Source organism: Platichthys flesus, chromosome 24 (genome assembly GCF_949316205.1).
Source record: "Platichthys flesus chromosome 24, fPlaFle2.1, whole genome shotgun sequence".
NCBI lineage: Eukaryota > Metazoa > Chordata > Actinopteri > Pleuronectiformes > Pleuronectidae > Platichthys > Platichthys flesus.
The window spans coordinates 4,457,764-4,472,863 of NC_084968.1; the positions used below are offsets into that span (position 1 = coordinate 4,457,764).

Here is a 15,100-nt window from a genome sequence, read left to right on the forward strand (position 1 = left end):
AAGTTTTTGCGGTCTTGTCTAAAGACTTTTATGATCTGTGTCTACATACATATATAAACTTTCCAAATACTTTCTGACTTGAGCTGTTTTATGGCCTGAACTCTGTTGAGCTGAAAACCCTTTAGACTCCTCAAAGAACTGAATGTATGTCTGCTTATGTACAAAGGAAACACATGTAATTCAATTATCTATGTTAAGATTCCTCTCCCATCCTGCGCTCAGAACCAGTTTGAACTGGTTCTGAGAGATAGCCTTAGTCCTCCTATACACGATCCTTGTATTTGACTGTCCTGCATCTTCACTGAGATCCTTGTGACTCTCTGTGTTGATCCTTTCTCCAGAAAGCCCCTTATTAAATACACAAAGACAAATATGGTGTTCCAGCCTCTTGTATTTCCAGATTTCCATCACACAACAAAGTGCAGGCCGGTGAGGCAGAGAGCAGGCTGGCTGGTTGAACCCCAAAGCTGACTGGTGATTGGCTTTGCGAAGGTCCAACTGAGAGAAGACGGTAGCTTCATGAAGGGGCCAAAAGCAGAGAAGATGAGTGGAAGGGAATACTTGTTTTTCACAGTTATGTAATTCAAGCCTCTGTAGTCAATCAGAAGTGGAGAGACTTGTGTTGTTTCTGCAATAAATTGCTAATGTCCTAACATGTGTGGTATGCACTGTTATTGAGTGCTTGGTCATAACCATATTTTGAACTGTAATCAGAGATGCTGTCGTCATCTTCTGAGTAGTGGTACTTTGTAGTTGTACCCTCCCCTCTGTGTGGCGTTTCGGATGAGCATGACAGTGACAGGAGTCTTGCACTGAATAAACTTCTCTGTCCTATGAGAGTTCTGTGAAGTGGGTGGTGCTCATTGTCCAAGATAGTCCGCAACCTACTCAGGGTCCTACTCTCTGCCACTGTTGTGAGGCAGTCCAGTTTAGAGCCAACAACCGCTCCCGCCTTCCTCACCAGCCTATCCAGTCGCCCCGCATCCCTCTTCTTTATGCTGCTTCCCCAGCACACAACAGCATAGAAAAGGAGGCTGGCAACAACAGACTGGTACAACATGCGCAGGAGTTTGTTGCAGATGTTGAACGACCTCAACCTCCTCAGGAAGTAGAGCCGGCTCTGACCCTTTTTGTAGATTGCATCCACGTTTGCTGACCAGTCCAGTTTATTGTCCATATGGACTCCTAAATATTGGAAAGTGTTGACAACCTCCACACTGACCCTCTCGATGGAGACTGGAAGAAGAGGAGGCTGAGACCTCCTAAAGTCCACCACCATCTCCTTGGTCTTAGTGGGGTTCAGCTTAAGGTTGTTGTGTGTACAACACTGCACAAAGTTATCCACCTGGCTTCTGTACTCCCCCTTCTGGCCATCTCTGATACATCCCACAATAACAGAGTTGTCAGAGAACTTCTGGATGTGGCACGACTCAGAGTTGTAGTTGAAGTCAGATGTGTACAGGGTGAACAGGACTGGTGAGAGCACAGTCCCTAGTGGAGCGCCGGTGCTGCACAACACAGTCTCAGAGACGCAGTCTTTCAGCCTGACGAACTGTGGTCTCTCCATCAGGTAGTCAGTGATCCAGGATACCAGGTGAACGTTCACACCCATCTGCAAGAGCTTGTCAGTCAGTCAAAGGGGCTGGATGGTGTTAAAGGCACTGGAGAAATAAAAAAACATGATTCTCACAGCACATTTCCCTTTGTCCAAATACGAGTGTGCCCTTTGCATAAGGTAGATGGTAGATGCATGGTGAACCTGGGGTCTGAGGATGTGAAGAAGCAGTCGTTCCCTAGTCTTTGAGATGTGTGATGTTAAGGCCACTGGCCTGAAGTCATTCAGCACACTGGGGTGTGGCTTCTTTGGAACAGGGATGAGGCAGGATGTTTTCCAAAGTGCAGGGACCTTCCCCAGTTGGAGGCTCAGGTTGAATATATGCGGCAGAGGCTCACCCAGCTCCACTGCACATGCTTTGAGAAGTCTTGGACAGACCCCATCAGGGCCGCCTGCTTTCCTAGGGCGCAGTCTCCTCAGCTCTCCTGTGACCTGCTCCGCAGTGATGTTAGGGGGGAGGGGGTGGTCTCTGTGTGATCGCCTGAGAGAGGGTGCAGCTGTGGGGAATAGCAGAGGGATGGACGCTGGAGGAAGTGGGGAAAGTGGGGCCACACTGGCTGTGGTCCGAGCAGGGGAGAGGGGGTGATCTCGGGGATGTGAGGTTTAGGGGGTTGAGGCATGCAGTGAGCAGGTAGCAGAAGCAGATGGGGTTGATGGGGAGGATGCAGGACTGGATGTTTAACAGTCATTACCCCCTGGAGCAGGGTTGTCAAACCCATTGTAGAAGTGGTTAAACTGGTTTGCTCTCACCACATCCCCCTCAACAGTGCCGCTGCTCTCGGAGACATCACACAGCCAAATGGTGAAAATCTTGCTCACCTCCGCCAGGCAAGACATTTTAAAAAGGAGGTGTTGCAAACAAACCTATAGATCAAATGACGTAGCACATAGGGTCTATGCCTTGTGCTGTGATTTAAAATGCAAAAAGCGGCACATGTACGCTGCAAAAGCTGGGTCCCATTTCACAGTATGTTCTCTGTGCAAGTGTCTTGAACAATACACAGAGCACTGAAATGGCCCTGGAAGTCCTGGGCTGCCTTCCACGCCGCTTTGCCAATTGATTCCAAAGAGTGTTTGAGCTAAATCAAATGATCCCCTCTGGCAGCCCTCCCACACAGCTGCAACCCCATTGATTTTCGCTGAGATGCCAAGCAGGCTGAAGGGCAGCGTGGAGCCCCGCGGTGTGCCATTCACAAAGTGTTAGCCTAACTTTGACACAGACAGGATGGAACGTTCGGTAATATCTTGGCCACTAAGATTAGTTTCATGCAGAGGGTGTGAACTTGGGTCAACTGAACTATTTGCAGCTCCTCCTGGAGTCTCTGGTTTTACCTTCTGATGCTTTTATTTTTCATTTCTGGACCCTTGCAACTCATTTTAAATGTTTTTTATAACTTACACCGCCTTCTTGCTTACAATCTCCCCATCATCCTGTTTTTCAGTGGCTCACACATTCACACACTATCTCCACTATGGTTTCATCCCGATGTCTTCCTCACCCTTTAACACTTAGCTTTAGATCTCGGTCCACTCTCACAGTGGTGAAGCCAGGTAGCTCCACGTTGGTGTCCGGGATGTTGCTAGTTAGCCAGGTCTCCGTGGGGCACAGCAAGCTGCACTCTCTGTACAGCTTCACGTTTATCACCAACGCTGCCAGCTCATTTGTCTTGTTGGCCAGCGAGTTGACATTCCCCATCACACACAAAGGAATAGCCGGTTTGAACCTCCACCGCTTCTGCAGGTGCCTCGCCTTCACCAGCGCGCCCGCTCTGCTTCCGCGGTAGCACCTCACCAGCTCTTCCGGTATGGGGTGAACTGCGCCGGCATGATTCCCTCTCCGCAGCGCGAGCAGCTGATCCCTCATGTTAACAAAGTCATGACTGTTGCAGTTGATCCCTACGTGTATCCATAGGATATAAATATATCCACACAGTGCCTCCGAAAAGCAAGTGTAAACAATGACAAACAAACTTAGAAAAGCTTAAAAAAGCTAAAATAGACACAAGACAACAGAGCTACATGGAAAGGCAACCACTCACGTTGGCGCTAAGGACTGAGAACACACTTCTGAACTATAGCAGCTCAAAGCGTGGACACTGTGAGGTCCGGACTCCTGCTACAGGTCTCTCTGGTTGAGGGGGAGGTGCTAAAACATTTTTGAATGTTGAAGTCCCCGCTTTTGAGAGTTGTGCATGGAAAAATGTGTCATGCATCTGTGGATGGGAAGTGTATGAGGCACACTGTGTTCTTGAAGATAAACTACATATGTCATCAATGTCAGTTGAAGGATCAGAAGGTGACTGAATTCCCAAAGACTTCGGGTCGGATCGGATTCTGTCCCATCTTGGGAGTGAAGAGGGAGTTAACCATACACTATTGAAGGAGTTTGAATCTGAATAACCAGAATCCCATTGGTTCAAAATCTGATGTGAGGCCGCGCCCTCTAATCTAAGTTTTAATAATTCCTCCTTGCGTGAAAATAGATCTGACTCTGCTGAGTGCAGGTCTTCCAAATAGTGCAGAGATTTCTTACTAGCAGTCTGAACCTCCTAGAGGAGAAGAGCATTTTGTGCTCTAAGGGCATTTACCTCCTGTTCGATGGCTCATTTGCTCTGACAGGCAAGGTTGATTTGCCTGTGGAAATTTTGAATCAAACATCACAAGTGTCATTAAGTAGAGAATCTATTTATTTATTACACTCATTGAAGTTCAACTTGCTGATGAATTCAGGATAGCCAGGGGTCAGGCTCGGTGCTAGGGAAGAAACAAATTGTTCTACACAGGGGTTCTCCATTGTTGGATCTGAAATTTAAGGATTAGATTTAAGTTCATAAATCAAAAACAGTGTCGTTGGCTTTGGTGTTGCGATGGCAGAAACCTTGTATTGTGAATTCAATCGTACACTTGCCTAACCAAAACTATGGTGGGTAAAACAGTTCACCAAACTTTTAATCACACTAACTGATATGCAGGGCAGTAACACTTTCTCAGGTTATCTTATCCAACTTGGGCCGATATGCTTGGCAGTAACAGCCAGATACAAGTTCTGTTACATAGGGCCGGTGGCACGCTATGTCTTAATTCAAAAGCATTTAACAGTTACAAGTAATTTCGCAGCTTGATCAGTTTACATTGAATATGTGATATTCAAATGTTAAAAGAAATTCTTAAAATTTCAACAAAGAGCATTCAACTAGAACTATTATCAACGATAGCAATCTTTTAGTGTAACACTATTTGGACTTAAAATGGTGGTTCTTAATAATTATTTATTAATAAAATATTTAATTTATGAGTAAATTAAATTTCACTACAATGCACTTGTTTGTGAATATGGTTGAATGTCTACTCCTGTGGCCGAATAGTGGAATTGAATTCAAACCTTTGGCTTGACTGCAAATTCCAAATTCATTCATTTCTGGCTTTGACCAAAAATGAAAAACACATTTAACATTGCATATGTATGAATTTCTGCCAACTTTAATCTGCCTCAAACGGGGCACCATAAATGTTGTGCAATAATGCTTAACAAAGTGTTACTATAGAATGGTGTGCCTTAAGGCACTCAATAAATTTGGTTGTCAAAATAAAATATAAACATTAATATTTAAAATATTAAATCCTAACTTTAATTGGTTAAAGTTGTCTCGATAGACAACTTTGAGAAGAGCCAATTTATTGATTAAGATCAGTCTCATTTAGATCTAGTTCACTTAGAAATCTCAATATGTACTATTAAAGATTATATAATGAACAGTGAAGGTTATGGAGTTCTTAATAGTGTAACGGTAGGCAAAATTCACTTATGCAACATTAATGAAATAACGATTGTGAAAGAAAACATTTATTATGAACATAATAAAGTATAAAAACACAAATTACTAACAAACGTTCTAACTAATAAGGAGGTGTGTATGAGTGTGTGTGTATGCAAATTAGGGGCTCTGAAAATGGTGGTTGACCAAAAGAATAACGCCTTAAGATAGCAACCCCCCCCCCCCCCTTCTTCTGAGATTGTTTACGACTGGTGGCGGGGGTACGTTTAACTAGGTGGAGTGGTATGCGTGTCTGTGTGTATGTTAATCAGATACTGAGAGTCAGAGAGAAAGCATGTGAAGAGCGTATCTAACGCTTAACTTATAAACACAATATCAGAAACACATATCAACCTTATAAACACACACAGAATCAAATAAACAGTCTTGCTTAGTAGTATTATTAAGCCCAGATTATGTTACCAGTGCAAGGGAAACGGAAAAGATGTTGCTGTTCAGTTTGCAGTTCTGTGAGGTCTCCGGTGGGTCAAATGGTCTCTGCCTTAGTGTTACTGTGGAGCCGTGTGCTCAGATGCTGGTTCAAAGTCCTTACCTGCAGGACATTGAGTCGCTGCTAGGAGTGTTGTAGAGCTTGAAGGGCGAGTAAATTTCCTTAAGAAGATGAGTTGTTGAGCTGCACCTCTAACCTCCGGTTGTTTGTGGGAAGAGAAGATGTGCTGTGGCAGCCTTCCACCCTCAGAGGGATTGGAGAAAGAGAGCAATTTTGGGGGAGACCTCTCCTTATATTGGGTTGATGACCCACAGGTCATGTTGCCCGGAGTGACCAGTAGGAGTTGACTTTTGTGGCTTCTCACACCTATGCGTGACATTGTCCAGACCACAGGACATGCAGCAACCTGTTACATCCTAGGGGACTGAGTTCGGGAGGCTTTTTCAAGACAAAGAAACATGTGCTTTCAGGCTTTGACTACACATACAGGCCGAAGAGGAGACCTGTGGTTTTCCACTCGTCCCCCTCCTTTATTCTCACCAGGTCGTTGGCATTGCGAAGGTCCAACTGAGAGGTAGCTTGATGAGGGGGCCAAAAGCAGAGTCGATGAGTGGAAGGGGATACTTGTTTTACATAGTTATGTCATTCAAGCCTCTGTAGTCAATCATCAGTCGAGAGACTTGCCTTTATTCTCAACAAAAAAGAGCCCCGCCCCCATCGATGAAGAAGAGGGACGAATAAGACCAGCAGCAAGAGAGTCAGTGATGTATGCTTCGATGTCATCCCTTTTGGGAACATATTAAAGAGGACGACTCGCCAGAGTCATGAATAAACAAAGAATTTATTCACAAAACCAAAGTATAGACAATTGTTGAATTAATATGAGAGAGTGTGTAGGCCCGACAAAAAAACAACACAGAAACCATTGAAAGGGCCGTCAAATCCAAACACTTCCCGTCCTGTTCATAGATCTGTATCGACATAAAAGATTAATAAAAGAGAGGAACACAACTACTACTAAAATGTAAAATGCGATGTTGAAGTGTTGGATGTGTCCTGCAACATGTCTCCATGACTTCAGAGGACGTTACAGTGACTTGTCTATAACTCCAACCTTTACCCTGACCTAAACCGAAGTTTATAAGATACGGAATTTAATGATTTACATCATCTTGACTCATGTTTTGTTCCCATAATGTGAGGCTGAAAACATATATAGGTCCCTGTTGTATGAGTAATACCCTTCATTGGGAAAAGTTGCTGTCGATACTTAATGATTGGAGGCAACCAACTAAATTGTAAGTATAGACAGGCAAATTTTAAATGGGGTCTCAACTCTGCAGGGGTTTCTGTCCACATGTTAAACCTCCTCTCGCCTCTCTTGGAGGAAACGTGATAGAACGTCTTGGCTTTCATTATGTTGCTCAGGTCAGGGCGGCCACGGGACCCAGTAGAGCAGCGCTTGGGGTTTTGTCTATTTCCTCCACATGCTGTGAGCTGTTTCAATGTCTGTTGAATATGTCACGAATATAAATATTTTCAACACTTCCTTTACCTGTTTCAAATTAAAAAGCACTGTAGTGTTTCTGTCCACTGAATCCATTCAATTGTTTAAACCAGGTTTTTATTGTGAATGTTGTAGGAATGGAAGATGCACAGCTTCATATCTTAGAGTCCGGGCAATTAGTTGAAAATAAACCTTCTTTTATTCAAGGAAATACAGAAATCATAACCTCACACAGCAGCTCCTCAGTAGACACACTCCCTAAGTGAACAGACAGCAGATCAAAGACGCAGCCATCACCTTTTGCACACACACCCAGACTGGGCCACAAACTTTCATAACATGAAGTTACAGCAACTGTCCAAACATTGCCCCCCCACCCCCCCACCCCCCCGCCATACAACCACACACATTGTGTAACCATGAAGATGTAATTACATCACAAGTTTTTATTTATCATTAATCACAAAAAAAAGCCACTTAATGTTTGGAAAAGGATAAGGAAAGCATAACAGACAAGAATCATGCTCCACCTCTAAAGACAGACTGAGAAATTCCTCATCTCAAACATAGACCGTTCTAAAAACCAAAATTCTACAGATAAACACTTGACTACAAAGATTCATCGGTTGTGTTGTCCCTCTGTCGTCTTGATCTGCTGGCCACGTTAACATTTACTGCAGCGTAATGGAGGTCATCCATATGTTGGTTGCCCTAGAAACAACATATAAGTACATCAAGATGGCTACTGATTTATTGTTGAATGTAAATTTCACACTTAAAAAGATTGTATTTACCTCTGCATTTGTTGTGGAGGGAGAAGATGGTTGTGTACGAGACTCTGGTTGAGAAACAAGGACAAAGACAAAGACTTAGTCTCACTTGTGTTCACATATGAACTGTTAGGTGTCTTTACCTCTTAACCTGAGTTTACTTCTTAACTAGTCTTGTGTTGTATGTGTTGAATTAAGGTGTTTGCGTCTCCTAATCCACTTTTAACAAGCTAGAGGTGAGTGGTTACCTGAACATCTCCAGCATCTTCTCTTGTTTATCTTGTACAGTAACACAGCCAGAAAAAGGCTGATGGTTAATCCCAAAGCTCCACTCAGGAAATACACCAGCCAGTTCACTTCATCTGCAACAGGAGGAGTTCTACTAATTGTGTCGCTTCTGTTTGAAATTTTCTATTAACTTAGCAAAACAAGAGACAAGAAATTGACAGAACAAAACAAAGAGGACAAGAACCGTGAATACAGGACAGTTAACAGAACGGAATGACAAAGCAGTGAGGGTGAGTTTGTTTGTGTGTTTGTGTTAGTTTTCTATATGAAAAGAAAAATATTATAAAAAATTATAATAACAATACTAATAATCTGACTACTACTGCAATGATTGTGTATTATTAAATATAATCTCACCAATACAATAATAATTATAGTCATAATATAATCCTACAATAATAATATAATCATTCAGACAGAACTGGCTGGGTTACTGTTTCATTTTGTTGTTGTCGAGTATTTTACCAAAGTCCTGTCTCTTTCTCCGTAACTGTCCCTATTCATTAAATGAGTCTCTGGTAGTGACTCACCATCAAACTCCAGCTTGGTCCCGTCTCCAAACACAATGTGTCCACATGCAGCGACAGCACAGTAGTAGGTCCCAGCATGAGAACGGTTCAGTCTCTCCATTGACAAGTTGTAGACACAGGTGGGTGTCTGTGTGTTGGGTTTCCTCTCACACTGATCGTTCCTGTCTCCATGGGTGTAAATGAGTCCTGGCTGAGGTTCTTCAGAGTTCTTGACCCAGTAAACACTGTGGTCTCCATCACAGGTCCAAGTGTGAACTGTACAGCTGAGAGTCACAGAGCCTCCTGGCTGGATGCTCTCAGACTGATGCATCACAGCCTGGATGATAGACCCTGAACCTTTCACACTGACAGTGACGCTCTGCATAAACTCAAACTTATGTGAACAACTCTGTAAACAGTAGTAAGTAGCTGAGTCTGAAAGCTGCAGATCTGAGATTTGTATCTGACTCACAACATCATTAGTTTCCACAGTAAAGCGTGAATTGTTCCTGAATTCATTCACGGACCAAATAGAATTGGAAGATCTGTACGTCTTTGAGATAATTCCAGGTTTCTGTCCTGGTTTTTGTTTGTACCAATACATCGTATTGTCCCTCTCCTCATAGAAACACTGCAAAGTCAAGTTCTCTCCAACATCAGCTGATATAAATCCACTGTCTTGATTAGACAATATGAAATGATGCATCTGAACTGAAGAGAAAAAGGAGAAAAGCAAAGTAACAGTTAATGTTATCTGAGAAAATTAAATTGTAATCATCATCAGGACTGCCTGAATATTTAAAAAACACACAACTCACCCCTTTTCCCCAAGAAGAAACATGTCAGGTAGAGAACGAACTTCAGAGATGTCTTCATGTTGAAATCGTCGTGTTGAATGACAAACAGCCCGACACTTTCTCCTCTCTTCAGAGTAAAGACTTTTGTTGATTGGCCAGCAAGGCAACACTGATCACATGATCACTGCCACCTTCAATGTGATTCTTTGTTCTTTAAAAAGAATCAAAGGGTGAGAGACATGTGAAGCAGTTAGAGCACATAATACTACTACTACTACAATTGTAGTCATTTATTCATATAGCACCTTCCAAAGCCCAGTAACAAGGTGCTGTACAAGTTAAAAGTGAAGAATTTAGGGCAAACAATAGAAAACATTTAAAAGAAAACACAATATAACAAATTTCAGGATATAAAGGTTACACGTTAAGATAAATAATGAAAAATAAATATAGTCCACCATGAATAAATTACAAACAGCAGGTAAGTTCAGAGCTAGATTAAAGAATATAAAGAAAAGTTAGAGGTGAAGACAGACCCCAAGGACTAGGACAGTACATTTATAAAATGTATCTTTAAAGAGGATAAGGAGTTTGAAACAATCTTCTGATGGAGATCTATCTGACAAAGAGGGTGGGCTCCAACAAAAAAGACCTGGTCCCCTCTGCTTTTACAGCTGGGAATGTGGAATGGTTATTAGAGCCTTTGCCGTGGACCTGAGGTTACAACAGTGACCACATGGTATCAAAAAGTCTGAAGTCAACAATAAAATCATGAAATAATTTCTAAAATTCGACTCTACAATTTAGGCAATGAAAAGAGGTGATCAAAACATCCTGGATCAGCCCCTTTTGTTCAGATCTGCACCTCAATTGAATGGGTTGTTTCCTGACCCCCGCCGCTTGTGGAGTGGCCTGCGACACATCACTTGCTATAAAGGGAGAAATAGCAGTGATGATCAGCATGCCGCCTCCCTACCTGATGATGTCAACACCTTCTATGCACGGTTTGAGGCAACCAACAGCCTTCCATCCGCAAGACTGGCCGAGAAGACCGAGACGACTGCACTCTGTCCCTGACAGTGGCTGAAGTGAGGCGAGAGCTTCCAAGAGTGAAGCCTCGAAAGTCATCTGGGCCCGATGTGGTTCCAGGCCGCGTCCTCAGGGGGTGCGCCGACCAGCTAGCGGAGGTCTTCCCTTCCATATTCAACCTCTCCCTGCATCTCTCAACAGTCCCCACCTGCTTCAAGCAGGCCACCATCATCCCCATACCTAAGAAACCATCCATCACCTGCTTAAACGATTACCGCCCTGTAACACTGACCTCCACCATCAAGAAGTGCTTCGAGCAGCTGGTCAAAACCCACATCTGCTCAACCCTTCCGAACACCCTTGACCCCTTCCAATTTGCATACCGCCCTAAACAATTCACGGACGATGCCATCGCCCTGACAACCCACACCACCCTCTGCTGCCTGGAAAAGGCCAACACATATGTGAGGATGCTGTTCGTGGACTACAGCTCCGCATTCAACACAATTGTGCCTGCCAAGCTCGTCCCCAAGCTCAGGAGCCTGGGTCTTAAAACCCCCCTGTAAATGGATCTTGGACTTCCTGACGAGCAGACCCCAGGTGGTAAAATGGACAAACACACCTCCGCCTCACTGACCCTGAGCACCGGGGCCCCTCAGGGCTGCGTACTCAGCCCCCTCCTGTACTCCCTATACACGCAGGACTGTGTGGCAACACACAGTTCTAACATCATCCTGAAATTTGCAGACGACACTACCATCCTGGGTTTCATCTCTAACAATGATGAGACCGCCTATAGAGAAGAGGTCAAGGGCTTGGCAACGTAGTGCCAAGAGATAAACCTGTCTCTTAACGTCTGCGTAGATGTTGCCTGCCATGTCACAAGAATTTCACTGCTCCGATGACGCTGTCATTGGTGCATGTGACAATAAACTAAACTTTGAACATTGAACTTTGGACCCATGTCCTGTCCTCCTCCCAAAAAGCCAACCAGCCAAGACGGGGGTGAAAACATAACCTCCTTAGTGGAGGTATCAATTCTAACATAAGAGTAACAGCAACACTGCTTGATGAGAGCATTGGTGATTCTCTTCTGTCAACTTCAATTAATTGCATTGCTGTTTACTTGAAGTAGTCTGCTGGGGTGTAGTGAAGACACTGCAGAGACTTCCTGTTTGAAAGTGCCCAGTCAAAGAGAGCAGACGTTCTTTTGACCACACGGAGGCTAAATACAGATCCTCACATGTCAGTTCCATGAAATGTCAAACAACTTGGGGTTATGGTCAGGAAGTATACTCTATATTTAATTGGAGTGGAAAGTATGTCAACTGACAACATCAAATCATAATTTCTTTGTTTCGTTTTGCATTGAGACGCTATGCATCAGCATGTTTGGAAGTGTAAGATGTTCAGCTCTGTTGCTTTTCACTGGTGTACGCGCATTCACTCCTTTCACCGTCTGTTTGTCTTCTTGCTCTGCTGAACCTGTGCTCCATTAAAATTAAGTATATTAATATCTGAATGTATGATGCTGCCATTACAATATGTTTTAGAGAACAAATAGAGTGGCACTTTGAAGAACTGGAACCAAGGCCCAACAGAATGAAAGTATAAAATCTTTGTGGAGATAACCCAGGAAGGATGAATAAGTGACATTACATTGTAGAAATGTTTGAGGTAGACTCACTATTACAAGGAATACATCTGAAGCAGCATCGGGGCGTTAACACAGGACAAGAAAGGGGTGCATTCCAAACAGGCAGGTTTAGTATGGACACAACAGTATTCGTATTAAAAGCTCGTAGTTGCAACATCATTTCTGGTTTCCTGCACTGCACACTTTCACTGCTTTATGCTGAGGACACACATTCAGCTTTCTGTTGTCACTCTATCGTCTTGACCTGTTGGGGAAGTTAATATCCAAAGCAACATAATGGAGGTCGTCTTTATCTCGGTAACCCTGGGTCCAAAACTAACATAGAGACGAATAAGATATTGGTCTCTGAATTTTTTTTTAAAACAGTAATAGGAAGTTTGAATGGTCATTAATGGATCATTGAGATAAGTGTCACCAGTGGATTTGTTGTGGGGGAGCTGATGACTCTCTATATAAATCACACAAAAGGTTATATTATTCAGAAGTTCTATTTAGTGAATGTATGTACATATATGTATGTTTATGACAAGACTCTATATAAAGTCTAATGTCATAATGTATACAAGCCTGTAAGAAAATGTACATTTTAGGTTTGTACACAGAATGATAATTACTCACACAAACTTTACTAAAGCAATGTGAGGTTGAGTTAACACTTCTGGCCACAAGTAAATTAAAAAAAGCTGCTTGTATGTGGCATGTGGTCACCATGTTTCCAACAGATAGCTGTGGTCTGTGAATAATGAAAGCTCGGCTTCATGAGAAAGCTCACACATCAGCAGGATGCACATCGTCCACTGTTACCTGCACTACTTTGAATGCAGAGACACAGTAGAAATGAGTCATTCACACACAAATAAAATTAAACTTGTTTTATTTAGATGATAACAAGCTGAAGATTTACATGTTTCACACGGATGTGAAAATCTACTTTACAGGACTGTTCTGATGTCAGTAAAGACATAATGTGGTGATTAAACACAGAGACAAATACAGAAGGTGTCCAGCTCTACTGCCTCACACTCAAGTACACACATTCACTCCAGGTATCATCCCTCTGTCCTCTGGATCTGTTCCTTTGTATCTCCCTGTGAGCAATGTAGCAGGGGTCGTCTTCATTCTGCTCATCCTGTACATGAGAAACAGTCAGTCATGTTGTTGGCCATGACAGACAATGTGCACAAGTGTTTGAACAGTAACATAACAGCTCATCTTTACCTTTACATTTAGTTTGGAGGATGGAGCATGGGGATCTGAAAAGACAGAAAGACTTTTTAATGTCATATAATGATCACTGGGATCATGAGGAACAGATAGTAGCATTTACCTGTAACCCTCATCATGCATATTGAGAAAGAAAGTAGAACACTCAGCAGGGTGGTGATTGCTGAGGTCGCACTCAAGAAAACCACCAGCCAGTCCACCTCACCTGCAGAGAGCAAGAGGACAGGAGACATCACACACTTTTAACCTAAGGAGTAATTATCACTATTCATCACGTGAGACTCACCATCAAACTCCAGCTTGGTCCCGTCTCTAAAACCTTTGGTGCAGACAAATGCTATCACCATCACAAAGCTTTCAGCAGAGATTACATTCCTTAAGATCTAATCATGTAATACTTTTTCTAATCAACTACTAACGTCTTATAAAACAAACAAGAAAATATAATTGTATGTGTATTTTAACTTTTTAGTTTGCTTCATGTCCAAACCACTAACATGGAGGAGTCAAAGTTGTGTAGTTAGTTCAGACAAGCTCTTATTTCAAGACGGAATAAAATCTATTTCCCCTAAAACAAAACACAGACAAAACTGTGCAGCGATCTTACCTTTAACCTTTAAATACGTAGCACTGTAAACAGCTGGGGATTTTCTGGAGTCGGTGCCCACGTTATAGCCACATATATAGAGTCCAGAGTCAGATAAATCCACTTGTTTGATTTGGAGAAAGACGTTACTGATGTTGGACGTCATGTTGAACTTTTCTTCTTCAAACCCATCAAAGTACAATGCACCTGTATCAAGGGAGAGCATGGAGGAGATAAGGCTGGTGTTGGATCCGTTTTCCAGTCTGAACCATGATATGTAAGAGGGGGAACTGGTGAGGTTGGTACACAGCAGCGTGACCTCTTCACCGGTCTGGACCTCCACGACGTGAAATTCGCATCGTGAGACAGAGATCCAACCTGAAACAAACAAGATTCTGACATTTTTCCATTTGTTTTAAGTTTTTCTGGAGACAGATGATGTCAGAAGTATTAATTGTCTCTTTACCTGATGTATTGGGGGAGAAAGCAGTATTATACACCTTTAAAGTCAAGATGGCTACATAGCATGAGTTAATTTGCTACACAGCATTAGTCAATTTGTGTAGTGTCTCTCTATCTGTCTCAGGCTATTCACTGTTTTGTCTAAACACTAGGTCCTACAGATACTGCAAAAGAGTAATAGAGGCCTCATAACAAAGTGGATGAAGGAGAAATAAATTTTATTGAGAAAAAGCAGATGTACTTACTGAGGATGCAGAGTATAGCTGACAGGAGGGTGAAGTTCATTGTCGTGCGCATGGTGCGACAGCACTGCTGTAATGTTCGTGACTGAACTGTGTTTCAAAGACAAGTGGTCTCAGTGTAAAGAGGCGGGGAACAGGCTGACAATAC

The 15,100-nt window shown here is 42.8% G+C and overlaps 2 protein-coding genes across 2 annotated transcripts; both read right to left on the bottom strand.

Annotated features, from left to right (window-relative positions):
• Positions 1-7,865: 7,865 nt before the first annotated feature.
• Positions 7,866-9,831, bottom strand: LOC133949959 (uncharacterized). Its single transcript, XM_062384076.1, has 5 exons — positions 9,765-9,831; positions 8,977-9,666; positions 8,407-8,520; positions 8,183-8,226; positions 7,866-8,099 (listed from the first exon to the last, which is right to left on the bottom strand). Exons 1-5 carry the CDS (start codon positions 9,829-9,831, stop codon positions 7,998-8,000), a joined length of 1,017 nt encoding a protein of 338 aa, XP_062240060.1. The 3' UTR covers positions 7,866-7,997.
• Positions 9,832-13,326: 3,495 nt separating this feature from the next.
• LOC133949961 (uncharacterized) lies at positions 13,327-15,094 on the bottom strand. The gene is made up of 6 exons (XM_062384080.1): positions 14,956-15,094; positions 14,270-14,626; positions 13,949-13,981; positions 13,766-13,867; positions 13,657-13,691; positions 13,327-13,567 (listed from the first exon to the last, which is right to left on the bottom strand). The coding sequence occupies exons 1-6, from the start codon at positions 15,005-15,007 to the stop codon at positions 13,448-13,450; spliced, it is 699 nt and encodes a 232-aa protein (XP_062240064.1). The 5' UTR covers positions 15,008-15,094; the 3' UTR covers positions 13,327-13,447.
• Positions 15,095-15,100: the final 6 nt, after the last annotated feature.